Raw genomic sequence first — 18301 nt, 5'->3', positions numbered from 1 at the left:
GAACTGTAGCTGCTGGCCTACGCCAGAGCTGCAGCAATGCAGGACCTGAGCCATGTCTGCGACCTACACCACAGCTCACAGCAATGCCAGATCCTTAACTCACTGAGCAAGGCCAGGGATCGAACCCACTTCATGGTTCCTAGTTGGATTCGTTAACCACTGATCCACCATGGGAACTCCAAGAGAGGTTCTGGTTTTGTTTCTCCATTTTGCATAGGCTCAAAGCCTAGTGCCACATTCCCCTGTAGGGGCAGTTAATCCCTCAAACCCTAAGCTGGAATTTCTTTTGCCCTCTATGGTTTCCACTTACTCTTACTTTTTTTCCTGGCCCTCGGGGGTTGCCTATACTTTCTTACTCTATGACCTCAGTGAAGTCTATTCATTAGAGTTTACCCTGCATCCAGGTGTTTAGGATAATGGAAAAATTTTCAGTCTGCTATTTCTATAGCAAAACAAACAAACAAACAAGAAACCTTTTTTGATGCAGAAATTCCCAGGCCAGGGATCAAACCTGCACCACAGCTGTAACCAGAGACACAACAATGACAACACAGGATCCTTAACCCACTGAGCCAGCAGGGAAGTACAGTACAGCAAATTTAACACAGTACTTTACTATAGTATCACTTAAGTCCCTGGGATCATTTTTCAGGGTTAAGGCAGACTACGGATTGCTGACTTGTCTACCAAATATGCTTTTGTGCTAGACTGACAGTCATGGGGTTTGAAATACTGTAATTGCTCTGGGTGGTGGCCTGCAGCCCTGGGCAGCTGTTGAGAAAGACTGGCAGTTGGCATCATCTGCAAGAGAGATCATACAGCTAAGCCCCCACCTTGCCTCCTGGAGCCAAGGCCATGACCATCTTTCTCCCTACCCTGAGATCTGATAACCAACTCCCCCCAACCCTTTTTTTCATTTTGGGGGTCTTTGAAGCTGATGGTGCCAACAAACATCTTAGGCAAGGCTGCTCAGAAGCAGTTCCAGGGCTGAGGCCAGATTTGGGTATTCAAGAGACAGGAGTGAGGCTGGGGCCAGGGCCTTGGGAATTGAGGCCTTGGGTCACTGGGCAGGAAACTGGACTGAAAGCCCAAGACCTTGTACGTACATACAGGTGCTCATGGTGTGCCCGCAGCAAACTGTGTCAGGTCGCAGCTGGCCAGACCACCACAGAGTCATGGAAAGTACTACTTGGGTCCTGTTGGAGGCATAGCAAGCTGGTGGGCTTTCAGGGAAAGCAGTTTGTTTGTTTGTGTTTTCAGGGAAAGCAGTCTGAACACAGGCTTCAAGGACCCAATAAAAGTTCAGTTCTAGAAATCCCACTTTGGAAAATTATCCCTAAGAAATAAATCATGCCAAGGAAGAAGTTCACCTCAGTATGTTAGAGAAAACTTGAAAGCAATGCAACTGCCCAATAGGAGGTGAAAAGTTCAGGAAAATCATAGCCTTGATTAAATCACATAACCATTAAACAAATAAATGTGCAGACAACAGTGAACTTATGATTTAACACCAGTGTAAAAAGGACATGAATGAAGTCTAGGTATGTTAAAAATGCTTAAGGAAATACAGAGTTATCTGCAGAAAAGTACCTACAGATCCACCACCCTATTTTTTCAAACTTTCTATGATTGTACTTTCCTCATTTAAAAAATCACTTAACAGTGAAGAGCTAACAAGAAGTTGGGAGCATCTGTTAAGCTGCTGTTGGCACTTGACTGCAGGCCCCTCTGTTGGCTTCCCAGAGGTCCAGTAGCTGGAACCACCTCCTTAGCAGGACCGCCTGCTTTCACTCCCCTGGGTGCTCTCCCCCCCGCCCCTTTCTTCTTTTTCTTTTTAAGGCCTCGTCTGTGGCATATGGAAGTTCCCAGGCTAGGGGTCAAATCAGAGCTGCAGTTGCAGGCCTATGCCATAGCTACAGCAATGCCAGATCCAAGCTGCACCCCAGCTTGCGGCAACACCAGATCCTTAACCCACTGAGTGAGGCCAGGGATCGAACCACACTCACAGAGGCTATGCTGGGTTCTTAACCCACTGAGACACAATGGAATGTCTCCTCTGGGTGCTCTTAAGCCATAGCAAGAAACGCTGGAGCCTCCCCATCTCTGATGATCAAGGAACAAGGCAGAAAGGATACAGAAGCCTGCTGGCAGGACATCTTACAAAAGTATATGTATGGCCAGCAGGCACATGAAAAAATGCTCGACATCACTAATTATTAGAGAAATGCAAATCAAAACTACGAGAGAGGGAGTTCCCGTCGTGGCACAGTGGTTAACGAATCCGACTAGGAACCATGAGGTTGCGGGTTCGGTCCCTGCCCTTGCTCAGTGGGTTGATGATCCGGCGTTGCCGTGAGCTGTGGTGTAGGTTGCAGATGCGGCTCGGATCCCGCGTTGCTGTGGCTCTGGCGTAGGCTGGTGGCCACAGCTCCGATTTGACCCCTAGCCTGGGAACCTCCATATGCCGCGGGAGCGGCCCAAGAAATAGCAACAACAACAACAACAAAAAAGACAAAAAGACAAAAAAAAAACAAAAAACAAAAAAACCCAAAAAACACACAAAAAACTACGAGAGATACCACCTCACACCAATTAGAGTGGCTACCATTAACAAGTCAACAAACAACAAATGCTGGTGAGGATGTGGAAAAAAGGGAACCCTCCTTCACTGTTGGTGGGAATGTAAATTGGTACAACCACCACGGAAAACTGTATGGAGGTTTCTCAGGTAACTAAAATATACAACTACCATGTGATACAGCAATCCCACTCCTGGATATATATCCTGACAAAACTTTCACTGAAAAAGATACATGCACTTATTTGTTCATTGCAGCACTATTCACAATAGCCAAGACGTGGAAACAACCTAAATGCCCATTGACAGATGAATGGATTAAGATGTGGTACATATATACAATGGAATACTATTCAGCCATAAAATGGACAAATAACGCCATCTGTAGCAATTTGGATGTAACTAGAGACTCTCACACCAAGTGAAGTCAGTCAGAAAGAGAAAGACACCATATGCTATCACTTTTATGTGGAGTCTAAAATATGGCACAAATGATCTACAAAACAGAAACAGATCATGGACATGGAGGACAAACTTGTGTTTGCCAGGGGGAGAGTGGGAGGGAGCGGGAGGGATTGGGAGTCCAGGGTTGGTAGATGAACTGTTACATTTGGAGTGCATGGGCAACGGGATCCTGCTGTACCGCACAGGGAACTATATCCACTATAGCACGGAACAGGACGGAGGATAATGTGACAAAGAGAATGTATATATATGTATAACTGGGTCACTTTACTGTACAGCAGAAATTGGCAGAACACTCTAAATCAACTATAATAAAAACAAAACACCAAAAGTATTATGTACCATCTTCCCTCACAGTCCCATTTCAGCTTGAGTCAGAAAAGGAATATAGCCTTTTTATTGACTACTTTAAGTAGAACAAACTAAATACATATTTAACAGTTTTGGTTCATTTATACAGTACATTAAATAAGTTATGCACAGAGTTAAGTAACAAAAGTTCCTATCAGAGTAAAATGACAAAGCACAGAAAAACCGACTCTACCGCATCCTGTGGGTGGTTTCACATTCATCATTTCATCATCCCCCTTTAAAAACTACGCTTGGAAGCTTAGTTTTTGATTTATTTACATTACTGGTTTTCTTTTATGGAGCTTTTGTAGCCTCATCAGGAACTTGGAAAGTTGTGAAAGTGGACTGAAGGCCTCTTAGCCAAACAGCACTTTCAGCCATTCACCTAAATGCTTATTGCTGCTTCTCTCTGCCAACTCCAACACAGGGACGGGGCTGTCCCTGCCAGCTGCCAGCCACACATGCCCTATTTGGTATAAGCATCAATGAATGTACACTGGGCAGTTGTGGGTCTGACCAGATGGGGTAGCAGGGGAAGTGCCATCTCTGGGGCTGTGGAGGCAAAGGGAAGATGCTAGGTCTGCCCTCAGGCCTCAACCTTCTCCTGGCTCAAGATGGAAGAGGTCACCTGCACCATTGTCTTTGGAATTGAGCATGTCAATACGCGTGGGCAAAGAGGCAGGTAGTCAACGTTTTGGTTTCACAAGAACTACAAACACTCAGAGTTGGAAGGACTATGTTCAACAGCTCGCCCAGTACCCTGCCCCACCCCAGGCAGGACTCCTCCCCAACAGCTGGCCAGCTAGCCCATGCTGGAATAGTCCAGGTCCCTCTGGCTTTTCTTACATTTGGTTCAAACATGCCACCACCCAGTTCTCTGTAAATAGCTTAAAAAAAAAAAAAAAATCTAAGAAAGCTGGCTTGGTCTACTGACCTGGGAGCCCGGAAACCAGTTTTGAAGAAAGCTCCCAAGATGAGTTCTATTTTAAATGATTTACTCAATCCATAATCCCATCTATAATTTCCAGGACAAACAGCCACCTGGTCATTATTTATGATCTCATCCCAAAGAATTCGTGACCACACAATTGCCATTGTGTTGCTGAACCTTCAAAACCTACTTGCTGAGAAATCTTCTAGAACTACCCAGAACAAGTCTACTCTTTGCAAGCAGGTGACAGCACTGCAGATCAATTCGACTCTGGGACAAGGCTGTACAAAGTGAAGTATAGATTTTCCATCTAGAAGCTGAAAATGCTCATGTTGACACCAAGAAGTGAGGAGCTCCTGGTGGTCCACCTGGCCCAGATGTGCAAAGGTCATCCACGCCGCAGAGGGCCCATTGCAGCCAATGCCAGACATGGCCCCGTGCTGGAGAGATGGGTCTTGTTTCCATATGTAGATCCACTGAGAGCCATACATGACTCAGCACTGTCCAAGATCCACCTGCTCTGTGACCTTGGAGTCCCATGACTGTGCCTGAGCAGATCTGCTTGAGTCCCATCTTGGATGCTGCAAGGATGCTTCCAAGTGGAGTGCTCACAGCTCAGGAGGAGGGCTGCCTATTGCTGAGCAGGTGGAATTAACCTGGGTCTGTTCTTAATGCTGGGTGGAGTCAGGCATGATGCAGGCAGTGGGGCCCCAAAGGGCAATTGAAGATATGAGGATCCAGCCCCCAAGCTTCCCTCAGAACCAGAAGATCATGTTGGCCACTTCTGGTCATCTCTGGTTCCTGCAACCATTCCTCACTGGGCAGAGGGCAGTGGTGTCCCATCACTTGTCAGTGGGTGATGCCGAGCACTGGCCTCATTCTCCAGATGTGCTCTGACAGGGGGCAGGCACGTGTCTCATTTGCTTTTGGCTTCTCGGACAACACTGAAGAGCCTGTGACTACTCTGACAATGCCTTCAGTACCACCACCATGTCTTTTTTTTGTCCCCTCAAACTATAAAGAGTTTGGTCCTCTAAGCAGTCTGATGTTAAAATATCTAAATCTAATTAGATGAAAGGAGGAAGCCTGAATCTGCACCTTCACCCTAGTAGCTGAAGTGGTACCAGCAGACGCAGGAAACCAAGTGGGGAACCTGGCCTCGTGTCTGCCCCTCCAGTGTCCTCACCCCACCAAGTCAGTGTCCCTTCTCCTCCCAAAGAATTTCAGAAAAGAGGGAGCTGGAGAAAAGGTTTCTTTACACTGAAATAGGAAGTCTGGGGAGCCCCCTGGTGGCCTAGTGATTAAGGACTTGGTGTTGTCACTGCTGTGGTGTGGGTTCATCCCCTGGCCTGGGAATGTTTGCATGCCATGGGTGCAAGCAAAAAAAAAAAATCTTAGAGACAGATGCCCTATCAACTTATGAATGAAACTAACCTAAATTAATTCAGCAAAAGGCCTAAAAACTGAATTGCAGTGTGGAACACTGCTTAAGTTTTCAGCTTGGCCTCTGGGTAGCATATAAGTAAAGCAGTTTAGAACAGCGTTACAAAAATTCTGAAAATTAAGCTGTCATTGGAACCAGAGCCCACAAAAGTCAGCTAGGCCCTGCACACTAAACCTAAACTTTAGCTGTAGAAACTGACATTGAGCCCTGATGAATAGTACTCAGTTGGTTTTGGCTCTTTATTCCAACCAGAAAAAACAAAAAACAAAAAACTGAGATACAGTGGATAGTCCTGCAGCCACTGAGGATGTAAAGAACATGCCCAGATGTTCAGCCACCTTGCTGATGAAAAAGGGAGCTGAGGAAGAACCAGTGGACACCAGGAGACACTCTCTTGCTGCTGATTATGGGCTCCGTGACCTCCTCTCATGGAACATCATGGAATATCACAGGGAGATGTAGGCAACTCCTGTCTAGGGTACTGATTTCATCCCTATTAGTCAGAACACCACAACTGCTGCAGCTCAAGGAGTTCCACAATAAAGTAACTATCTGTCATTTTTTCTCTGGGGATACCTTACTTTATGTAGTTGAAATCCAGGTATTTTAACGGTGTCTTGGACTGAGTTTCTTTTTGTCTTTTTAGGGCCGCACCCGTGGCATGTGGAAGTTCCCAGGCTGGGTTGATTCAGAGCTGTAGCTGCCGGCCTACGTCACAGCCCCAGCAACATGGGATCCATGCCGTGTCTGTGACCTACACCATAGCTCAACAGCATCGCCAGATCTGTAACCCACTGAGCAAGGCCAGGGATCAAACCCGAGTCCTCATGGATCCTAGTTGGGTTCGTTACCCCCGAGCTACAACGGGAACTCCCTGAGCTTAAGACAGAAAATCCTTGGGTAAGATAAATTAGGGACTTTAGATATACTTATACGAAAGGACAGTTCTACCTATGCTGATACCTTACTGAGAGCTTTCAAGGGCCAGCAGGAGTGGGCCAATCAACTCACCCCAATTGATTCCTTGGGACAAGAGTGTGCAGGAAGCTTGGAGGTGGAAAGGGGGGGAGGTTCAGGCTCCTTGGGTTCCCAATAGAACTCGAATGGCAGGGAAGAAAGTGTGTGGCAGTTTCTAACATTTTAAAGGGAGTACAGGTGATGTCATGTTTGGAGAGCCAGGTAAGCAGCTGGAAAACTCCCTGAAGACAGGAAGGAAAATTGGTCAGGCTCTCTCAAATGGCTGTCACATTTCACAGAACTTTTCTTAGCTCAAAGAGGGTAGGTAGCAACAAAAGAGAAGAAGGGAAACTGATGCCCAGTAATAAACTGACATAGGACGTAGAATGACAAGGTTTGAAGAATTCTTTTAGGTCCAAGAGGGCTGCTCAGACGTGACCAGGCCTTTCACTGGTTAGGCAAGATGTAGCTACACCACATCACATTCTATGAGTCAACTGTGGCTTCAGAGGTGCCAAAGAGAGACCATGGGAAGAAGATCCGCGCAGAGATCTGGATGTGCGTGGTCTGAGATAAAATGACATGGTACAAGATGACTGCGAAGAGCCAAGCGGTGACAAAAGGTTCTGCATTTCCAATAGATGATCCACTCAATAATTTGACGATACTGGTTGGCCAACATGCTCAGAGAGAACAGACTGTTCACAATTGAGTCGCATTCTCCCTCAGACCAATCCATGTGCTGAAAACTATTTTCTGCATAAGCAAAATCAAATAAGAGGAAAAAAAGGGTCCCAAACTAAAAGAGCCACCAAGTTGGAAAATCTTGTCCGAAAGGATCTGTGATGCTTGGTGGAAGTTTTATTTTTTTATTACGGGTGCTTTTACTGAAACGGTGACTTTTTTACAGTGGTTTCTGAGAATTAGTCTGAACAGCAGGGTTGAGGAGGGAGTCCTGAGTGCTGCTTTTTGCCTGCCCAAGTCCCCATGGGACCAGTCAATCAGTGGCACCTGCTGAGGGCGGAAATGGGGCTCAAGGAGCTGTTCAGGGGCAAGAGGAACCACTCTCTGGGAAGGAGGGGCCTCCTCCCTAGCTTGCTATCAGCCTCTGGGCCTCTGTTGCAGGACAGTGCATGGGATGAGCTGCTTCCAGCCTGGCTGGGCATTTTCGACAGTCTGGTGCCTCACGAGGCAGGGAGGGGAGCTGGTGGTCTTCACTGAAAAGTGGCTGGCCATGCCAGCTTCAGCCGGGAGAGGAATAAACCAGGAAGCCATGGAAGGGGCAGCTCCAGTCAGCTGTCTGTGTGCTCATGAATTCCCCCAAGAACGCAGACAGGAAACTAGGGCAGGTGTCTGGAGAGGCTGTGGAACAGTGTTTGCTGGGCTTGAAGTCTTCCTGCCTCCACTTCACTTCTTGATGATGGCCCAACAGCTACTTGCACTGGTTCAAACAGCCAGCCTCCCATGCAGTGTTCTGTTGTGCTGTGAGGCCATCAGGGGTACGTGAACCTGGGGCTCAGAGTCCGTTGGTGTCGATGGCCGTGACAGAGGCAGGTGTTGAGGAGCGCGAGGTGGTTGCCGAGGTCTTGTCCAGGGCTGGACTTGGCACACTGCAGTCGGCAGACCGGGCTGAGGAGCCCCTCCCTCCAGGAAGCAGCGGCCGGCCCTGGCTGTGTGGACTCTGGCCGTGCAGGTTCTGGCCACAGAGGCGGTGGTGCCGCTCCCAGTCCTTATGCTGGCAGAAAGAGCCGCAGTATCGTGCGATATTGCAGCCACTGCAGGTCTCACTGGCTTTGCGGCCACAGTTCCAGCAGTTCTGTAAGACACAGGCATCAGTTAGCTGCTTGGATCTTGGGGGGCAGGCTTGTCACAACTTGTCACCTGCACTACAGAAGAGGAAGCAGGGCTGTATGAGGAGAGTGCAGGCTTTGGAGCTGCATATACTTGTACTCGTCCTGCCTCTTCTACTATCTGCTTTCTGAGTTTCCTTCATCTGTACAACAGGAAAACTACCCATCCCAGGCCGATAGGAGAGTGAGATGGGGGTACGTGAAGACACACACACAGCATCACTATGGGCGTGTAGCAGGGTGGAAGTCTCATGTCCTGCTAAAGGCGCAAACTCATTGTTTTGACTCATATTTCAATCCTTGGCAACCAAACCAACTTCTATCCCAGAGCTCCCCCATCACGGCTCTCTATTCCCAGACCACACTTGTTAGACCAAGTTTTCTTCCTTACCCTTTCCAATGGAAAAATATCTTGATCGTGTTCACTGGCAATACCTGATCTTTAAAAACATCACCTGCTAGGGAACTGGGGTGGACGAACAGGAGTGTGGAAAGCTGTGCTACTTCCTCTGTGCCCATTCTCCTTCTCCTTTCAGTGATGTATCTCATCAGAGGGGGGCTGGGGATCATGGGAATACTTGTGGCTTGTTTAGAGAAGCCCCCCACTACACCACAGAACCGAAGGCCCTGAGGTCTAGGCCTAGGAGTTTTCTTATTATTCTGTGCACTTTCCTAAAGGAAAGCTCTTGCACCTGCCCCTTGGTACTCTCCTCCCTGCAGGCTCCTGTGAGGATTTCACCAGGGACACACGAGTGTTCTGCACCTGCAGCCTCTATGACCCACTTACAAGAGAAAAGCCTTATGGCACTGGCTAGGAGAAGCTACCAGGAAAGCAAGGCTTTCTTTTTTCCTTTTCCACTACCCCCGCAACATATGGAATCAAATCTGAGCTGGAGCTGCAACCTACGCCACAGCTGAAGCAACACCAGATCCTTAACCCATTATGCCACAGTGGGAACTTCAAGGCTTTTTTTTTCTTAGGTGTCAGGACTTCATCAGCTAGCTACCTCCTCCCTTGTAAGTCTTCCAGAATGGCAGAGTCAATTGTGAGGCGTGGCCTGATCCTCAGGGAAGAAAGACCCTGTCTCCAATAATATCAGACACTTGCTTAAGTATAAAACAACTGACAAGTACTGAAAAGGACCCTGAGGCCACCTGGCCCACCTCTTGCATTGTATAGATGGGACACTGAGGACCAGAAGGCAGGGACCTGTCTGAGGTTATAAAATGATCACGCAGCTATGCAAGGCCTGGAACCTGGACCTCCTGCCTCCACTATACCCAATGCACAAGTTTAGATTCAAAGAGCATTGGAAAGGACTACAGATTTCCTTCTAACACAAGAGGCCTCTCAGGAAATACACTCTAGGGATTGCCTCAACTTTGCCAGCACCACCACTGGAAGACCAAAATAGGGCATAGATAGAAGTAATTCTTAAGATCTTCATAGATCCTCAAGCAAATTGCATTCCAGAGAATTTCATACTTTGGAGTTACGACGGTTATTCCTATTTAGGCATTTTCATTTTCACATCACCATGCTTAACACTGCCATACTGAGAGAGATCATTTAAAGGGGATGAGATAATAAAATTTCTGTTGTTTAAAAGCTGACAAAAAAACACTCAGTTCTTTATAACATCAAGAGAATATCCCAAATAGTAGATGAGATTTACCTACTTACTGAAACAGGCTTGTTTCAGGACCTAAAAGTTTGTCTTAAAGCTGGAAAGTGACTAAAATGAAACTTAGAGAAGAATTTCATTATGTTTGAAAGGACTGCTATGGTTTTATCACATGCATTTTCTTTACAGTTCATTCAATTTTGTCCTTATCATGGTAAACGAATGTCCTGTGTAGAAGCGTCACCAAGTCCTGGGCCCTGGGCAGTTAGGCAGGTCTGCTGGATCTGTCAACTTCAATCCAGGAAAGACCCATTCTGTTTGTAAACAGACTGGATGCTACAGGATCCTGCATTTCCTTTCTCCTGTGCTCTGGCTTTAGCCAAATAGGATTATAGTGGTTAAATTTCCTGAGCCACAGTTTCCTCATTTATAAAATTGGAATCCAACAGTACTACACGTCACAGGATCACTGTGAGGATCACAAAGACCCACATACACACTTAGCTCTATACCTGGCCCACAGTAAGCCCACCTAGGGAGTGGCGGTCATCTCTGTCACGCAGTTCCACAAACTCTGCCTTTAAGGTGAGTTTTCAAAAACTTAAACCAATTCATATAAGAATATAATGTAATAACTGAAAACCAAATCTCTCTGGTACTGAGTAGAAACTATAATCCTCTAGGTTGAGAGTGGCCTCTTGGGTCTTACTGCCCAGCACTTGAGAAGACAGTAATGGGCTTGGTCACCCCACTGCTCTGGCCCCAGGCCCCAGGCTAACAGAGCTCTGACCTCCGTTGACTCTTCTTGCTCATTTATGACGAGAAAGGCATCCTCTGCAGCTTGCCGTTTGACATCCGCTATAGTCTGCTCCATCCGAGCTCTCTCGGTTGCAATCACTTCAAAGGCTTTTTGCTCTGCCTCAGCAACGGCTTTCTGTACTTCTGACATGGCCTGAATTTTCACCTTATTCACAGCTTCTTCTAGAAGAAAGTGACAGTAAAATCAACTGGCCGAGAAATCTTTCCCCTCCCCCTCCACATCATTTCTAAGAAGGGACAGAAGTGAAACAAGATGACTTTTCTAAAAAATACACAGGGATTATGACATAAGCATTCACTTTTCTTCTTATTCTCACAGTCCATTCATGCAGTCATTTGTGAGGTGTGCAGATGGAGGCAGGGGCTGGGGAGACCACAATGACTAAGATGTAGTCCATATTCTCCTAACGGTGATCAGGTGAAAAGGGGCAGAGGTGCCACGATACACATCAGTATGAGACCAGAGTACTAAAGGGAAAAGTGGTCAGCTCTATAAGTGGCAGAGGAAGATCAGGAGAATGTGTCTTGGTTGAGATTGTGGGCGGCAGTGAATTTTTAGAAAGTTTTGCATTCCATGCTAAGGAATCTGGCCCTTTTTCTAAGGAAAATGTGAGCCCCTAAACTGGGTCTATGCATAGAGAAATGATTGAAGGCAGAGATAACAACTGAAAGGTTGGGACAACCATCCAGCTGATAAAAAGACTCTGAATTGAGGCAAGAGCAAGTGGCACAGAGGAGAATATGAGAGAGAATGAAGCTGGTGTCTCTAAGGGTCTAGAGGTAGAGGTAAAGGTGACGAACGGTAGTGCCATGCAATAAAACAGATAATAAGCAAAATGCTGGTATGGAGGCAAATAAGAAGGCTGAGCAAGGTGCCCCTGGGGCATTCAGGTACAAATGACCAGGAGGCAGTAAGGTATAAAAGACTCAACTCAGTAAAGAAATATGGCCTGAAGATACAGATGTGGGCAGGTTGCAAGGAGCCCTGGGCCTCGAAAGTCCTATCCAGTCACTATCACCACGCTTGGTTCCTGATCGGTTCCTCCCATCACCACCACCCTGCTTGGTTTCCACAAGATGCACACTCCAAACGATACATGCTGTGCATCTGAGCCTCAGCCCCAAGTCTCAGTGTGAATGACCTCTTTCCTGAGTCCACAAGACTAGACAACCCAGAGGCTTAAGGAAATTCCCTTATTACTTGGCTCTTGCACATGGCCTAGGCTCAAAGGAGGTCTAAACACAGTGTTCTAGGCTGCAGTCCTAGAACTCCGCATCCTATTGTTCCAGCCAAGAAAAGAAAGTTTTCACAAAACCAAAGGCCAAGTTTTCACCAAAGGCCAAGGATGATGCTGAGCTGAGGTGACAGTGAACTCCAGGATTCCTTTTGGTGTTCACAGAGGTCCACTGTGGCTCACCACAGCTACCCTTCATAGACCTCTTTTTACTTACCAGGTGGATGTTGAGGATCTCTTATTGAGCCAACATAAAATGGCCCCAATGTGTATTTTATCCCTAGTTTAAGGATGAATCAGTAAGAATCACAGGTTGGAAAACCACTTTGCTGAAGGTCATCTAAGGTCAGATGGCACTATAGCAGAGCAAGGACTCAAATTTAGCTGACCCATGCTAAAGTTTGGCTTTTAACCATACTTAATGAAAGGTTACCACTCAAGTAGAAAATTACTAGTTATCAAAGAGATCTTGCACTTGGTATTTTTTCATTCTACCTTTACAATTACCATTTTTATTTCCCATAATTCTACTGTAGTCCTTAGTAATATGATATACACTTTCCCATTTCCAAATGAAAAAATTTTTTCCAAGCTACTATATAGTCTTCCAAATTATTATTTTTATTTTTGGTCCTTTTTTTAGGACTGCACTTGCATGTGGCATATGGAGGTAACCAGGCTAGGGATTGAATCGGAGCTGTAGCAGCTGCCTATGCCTCAGCCATAGCAACAACAGATCCGAGCTGTGTTTGGGACCTACACTGCAGCTCATGGCAATGTTGGATCCTTAACCCACTGATCGAGGCCAGGGATCAAACCTTCATATCCATGAGGATGGATACTAGTCAGATTCATTTCTGCTGAGCAAAATGGAAACTGCCCAAATCATTTTTTTTTCTTTTCTTTTTTTTTGGTCTTTTCTAGGGCTGCACCCATGTCATATGGAGGTTCCCAGACTGGGGGTCTAATGGGAGCTGTAGCTGCTGGCCGATGCCATAGCCACAGCAACTTGGGATCCGGGCCGAGTCTGCAACCTACACCACAGCTCACGGCAATGCCGGATCCTCAACCCACTGAGTGAGGTCAGGGATCAAACCCGCAACCTCATGGTTCCTAGTCGGATTCGTTAACCACTGAGCCACAACAGGAACTCCCCAAATCATTTTTAACTGTAAGGTAATATTATGTTGTGGTGTTACACTGTAAATTCACATAACCATTCATGGCTATCTGGGCATTTCCCAGGTTCCCTATCCCTTCCTCCAAGAATTCACAAAAAACAGTGTCTTCTTATATACTGTTGCTTCTTTAACAATCCAGATCACTATCTTTCAAAATAAAAGATTCAGGAAGTTCCTGTTGTGGTGCAGCAGAAACAAATCTGATTAGGTACCATGAGGTTGTAGGTTTGATCCCTGGCCTTGCTCAGTGGGTTAAGCATCCGACGTTGCCATGAGCTATGGTTTAGGTAGCAGACATGGCTCTGATATGGTGTACGCTGGCAGCAACAGCTCTGATTAGACCTCTAGCCTGGGAACCTCCATATGCCATTGGTGCGGCCCTAAAAGAACAAAAGACAAAAAAAACCAAAAAACAACAACAATAATAATAATAATAAATGACTAAATAAATAAAAGATTGAAAAGCCCATAAGTAAGAAATGATTTCAAAATTCCCATGTACTTACAGTTGGTAACACTTAGTAATTTCGTATATAAATCTTTGATCAATTATTTACTATCATTAAAAGGTCCTCTAAATTTTGCCAATAATTTTTAAGTGTTAAAGACTTTGGGAGTCAAAAAAAAAAAAAAAAAAAAAAAAAAAAGACTTTGGAGGCTAATTGATCAGGGTTGCATTATCTTGTACTTTCCTGTCAATGAGAATAAACATTTTGTAATATGGTTAATTGTATTTCTCATAACATAATGTATCTGTCCATATCTTTTGACCGTTTGTTTATATTATGGTCTTGATATTAACTAGGTATTAACCTTTTTGTAGAAGTAAATTTTATCTTAGGAAGAAAGCCAAAAACTGTACTGCACTTTAAAAATTTCACTGAGGGAGTTCTCTTGTGGTGCAGAGGGCTAGGGATCCAGAATATGTCACTGCAGCGGTTGGGTCACTGCTATGGTGTGGATTCGATCCCTGGCCCAGGAATGTACACATGCTATGGGTGTGGCTAAAAATTTTTTTTTTTTCATTGAGAAAAGGGAGGTAAGAAGGAAAAGAAAGCTAGTATTTGGATTAGGTAATATTAGGTTAAGCAGCTCCCACCCTCTTTCTTTCTTTTTTTTTGGCCACACCTGTGGCATGTCGAAGTTCCTGGGCCAGGGATCAAACCTGCGCCACAGCAGCAACCTGAGCCACAGTAGTGACAACACTGGATCCTTAACCCACTGAGCCACGAGGGAAGTCCAAACCCTCTCTTATTCTTATAGAAAATGAGACCTACCAAGAACAGTCTTGATGAAGCTAGAGACAGTAAAGGTGAAGAGCAGAATGAACCAAATGGGAGTGTGAGAACACAGTGATGGGAAGAGACAGAAGTGAATTAAGCTATATGCCCAGAAATAGGGCATACAAATAGGGAAGGGAGAGTTGGTTACTTAATGCCTCCCAGTAGGACTTGGATGGATTGAAGGGAGTCATTCTAAATTCTTAACCAGTAAAGTAACATGATGGGTAGTCCACAAGATGGGACAAGCTGAAGAGGGAAGGAGAGGCAGGAACCTCGAGGAGGAACCGATGAGGAGGAACTGATGAGAAAACCACTATCCTCCAAACATGTGCTCCTCGCTCACATAAATTACTGAGTACATATGACCTCTATGCAGATAGACATACCAGTTTTTTTCCAAAACTCCACAGGTACATATCCTGTTCCTGGCCTACTGCTGAATTCCCGTTGAGAATCTATGGAAGAGAGAAACAACACAGGTCAGAAGCCATTTATAATTGGCATGTTTATTTTTGTGAAAAACTTGCTAGAACTCTCACTCCCTACTTAGAAAGATTCAAACATATACATTCATTTACTGCAAAAAATATTCTGACAAGGGATAAAATCAGACTATAAAATAGTACACTTAACTTTAAGATGCCCAACATCGCTAATCATCAAAGAAATGCAAACTAAAACCACAATGAGATAATCACTTCACACCTGTCAGAATGGCTATTATCAAAAAGACCACAAATAACAGATGTTGGAAAGGATGTGGAGGAAAGGGAACCCTCGAACACTGGTGTAACCAACAAGGAAAAGCCACTTCACTTCAGCCATCAACTTTGTACCTGCTCAGTCCTCAAGTATTTTATTTCTCTGTCAGATTTAAGAGGGGAGGATGCAAATGACCCTAAAGCAACTTCTCAGCTCACTCGGGACATGCCTAGAAACTATGGACATTTTCATAGTATTTCCAGAAGACAACATTTTCAGCTTGTTATCAAGAAAACTAGGGTTTCACAAATCCGACTGGGAACCATGAGGTTGCGGGTTCGATCCCTGGCCTTGCTCAGTGGGTTAAGGATCTGGTGTTGCTGTGAGCTGTGGTGTAGATTGCAGACATGGCTCAGATCTGGTGTTGCTGTGGCTATGGTGTAGGCTGGTGGCTTCGATTAGACCCCTAGCCTAGGAACCTCCATATGCCACGGGTACAGCCCTAAAAAAGACGAAAAACCAAAAAAAAGAGAGAGAGAGAGAGAGAGAGAAAAGAAAACTAGGGTTTCAGAGGTTATTAAAGGTCAGAGACTGCAAATACATGGGTCAGAAGTGGCGGACTAATGGTACTGTGGTTCCGCAAGAGAACACTCTAGTTTCTAGCAGAAACAGAATGAAGCATTTAAGGATGAGTATCATGCTTTAGGGAAGACTGTGCCTACGCATCTACCCATCTATAAAGAGAGAAACCAAATGCGAAATGTGAAAAACTGGTGAATCTAGGTGCAGCGCACTTGAATGGTCACTGTGTCACTCTTTCAGTATTTCTATGTGTCTGAAAAACTTCAAAACAAAAAACTGAGAAAAATTATCTTTAAGTATAGGCACAGAAAACTCCTTAAGGACACACTGATTTGCTAATAAGAGAGCCTAGGCGAGTAAAAAAAAGTGCAGGGGGGGGGAAACGACAAGATTTTCATAATTTATACATTTCTTATATTGCTTAACATTTTTACAATGCAGTTTATTTTTTTCTCTTTTTGCCTGCGCCCGCAGTATAAGGAAGTTCCCAGGCCAGGGACGGAACCTGTGTCACAGCAGTAACCAGAGTCACAGCAGTGACAACACTGGATCCTTAACCCACTGTGCCACCAGGGATCTCTTAATGCAATTCAGTAAAAAAAAATTCCCTTTAAAAGAATACAGAAATTGGGGGGGGGATAAATTAGGAGTTTGGGATTAATATATACACACTACTATACATAAAATAGATAACCAACAAGGACCTACTGTATAGCACAGGGAACTATACTCAATATTTTGTAATAACCTATATGGGAAAAGAATCTGAGAAAGAATACGTATATGTGTGTGTGTTACATCAATAGTCAACATTTAAAATTTTCTTTCTTTCTTTTGGTGTCTTTTTAGGTCCGCACCCCTGGCACATGGAGGTTCCCAGGCAAGGGGTCAAATCAGAGCTGTAGGCGCTGGCCTACACCACAGCCATGGCAACTCCAGATCTGAGCCGCATCTGTGACCTACACCATAGCTCACGGCAATGCCATATCCTTAACCCACTGAGCAAGGCCAGCGATACTTGTATCTTACTTCCTCAGGGATACTAGGCAGATTCATTTCCATTGAGCCATGATGGGAACTCCCCCAGTAATGTTTAAATGATGCCAGCCAGACTTGCAATCCTATCCTTAGAGCTGATAAAGATGATCAGAGCTCACTCTTCACTTTAATCATTGCCATTCTCCATGCCATATGCTCAGAGGAAACCATTCTCTTGAATTCTGTGATGATCACTTTGTTTTTCCTTATAGTTTTCACACTTATTTATGCATCCTTAAATAAATACCAAAATACATCCCTTTTGTGCATCCCTGAACAAAATCTGTTCCAGAAAATACTGTGAATCACAAATTTTGTTTTTTTCCATCTGTGGTGGGACACTTTGGTGCCAGGATTCCAAAGGCATGTAGAAGGTAGAGTTTACCTTCTGATGGAAGTAGGAGACTTGACCTCAGGATTTTAGAGATAATCAGACCCAGTCCTCCTTCTTTTACAGGTGACAACACTGAGGCCAGAACACTGATGTCCTGCCAGACCCTGTCCCCAGCCTACTCAGTGTCTAGTCCAGACCCATCCCAGGTCTGTATTCTCTAAGTAGCATGAGGACAAGTTAAGTGATTAACTGCTCTGGGCTGTGAAATCACAAATTGTGACAGAGAGGAAACCTGTATTCCATTATTTTAAATGGGAAAAGTAATACTGTCAACCAAAGTCTATTCCATTTCTCCCTTTATGTATTCCAAAACAGAAAAATACTAAATTCTCCAATAACAATTCACCAGAGGTTTCTATACATCAAACATTTAGAACACAATTATCCATTTAAAAGTCAATGGTGAGTATGTTTGTGTGCTATGCCCCAGAACACTGCCCAGTTATAGAGAGTGCTACTCAAAGTGCTGGTCTACAAACTGTTACTAGTCCATGAATAGATAAGGAGCTTATGTAGAATGCAAACAAGGAGTTCCATGTTATGGCACAGCGGAAACAAATCTGACTAGGAACCATGAGGTTGCAGGTTCAATCTCTGGCCTCGCTCAGTGGGTTAAGGATCCAGCGTTGCTGTGAACTGTGGTATAGGTTGCAGATGAGGCTCGGATCCTGTGTTGCTGTGGCTGTGGTGTAGGCCAGCAGCTCTAGCTCAGATTTGACCCCTAGCATGGGAATCTCCATATGCCGTGGGTGCAGCCCTAAAAAACCAAACCCCCACCCCCCCCAAAAAAAACCCAACAAACAAACAAAAAAAGAATGCAAGCAAAACAATTACATCCCAAAGCACACTGCTTAGTGTAGCAGACT

The 18301-nt window shown here is 45.0% G+C and overlaps 1 protein-coding gene and 1 long non-coding RNA gene across 51 annotated transcripts in view; one reads left to right on the top strand and one right to left on the bottom strand.

Moving 5' to 3' along the window:
- The window catches only part of LOC146395264 (uncharacterized), a 624884-nt gene that overhangs the window by 326047 nt on the left and 280536 nt on the right, over nt 1–18301 (top strand). The window lies entirely within an intron of this gene.
- Nucleotides 1–18301, bottom strand: part of CBFA2T2 (CBFA2/RUNX1 partner transcriptional co-repressor 2) — a 168022-nt gene that overhangs the window by 3957 nt on the left and 145764 nt on the right. For 24 of the 50 annotated variants that reach the window (XM_085003599.1, XM_085003593.1, XM_085003607.1 and 21 more), the window contains 3 exons: nt 15106–15174; nt 10992–11182; nt 3418–8542 (listed from right to left, as the gene is read on the bottom strand). In XM_085003599.1, coding sequence (XP_084859725.1) covers nt 8243–8542; nt 10992–11182; nt 15106–15174 — 560 coding nt within the window. In that variant the 3' untranslated portion in view covers nt 3418–8242. Of the gene's footprint in view, nt 1–3417; nt 8543–10991; nt 11183–15105; nt 15175–18301 lie in introns of those variants that run through there. The other 26 variants (XM_085003601.1, XM_085003595.1, XM_085003613.1 and 23 more) reach the window with 3 other exon arrangements.

The sequence above is a fragment of the Sus scrofa genome, chromosome 17 (assembly GCF_054392235.1).
Source record: "Sus scrofa isolate SSC_HxYL_T2T_F1_AM1 chromosome 17, Sscrofa_HxYL_maternal_Yorkshire_Landrace_v2.0, whole genome shotgun sequence".
Taxonomy (NCBI): Eukaryota; Metazoa; Chordata; class Mammalia; order Artiodactyla; family Suidae; genus Sus; species Sus scrofa.
The sequence above is the reverse complement of the archived record's forward strand: the minus strand, read 5'-3'. Positions and strand labels throughout refer to the sequence as shown.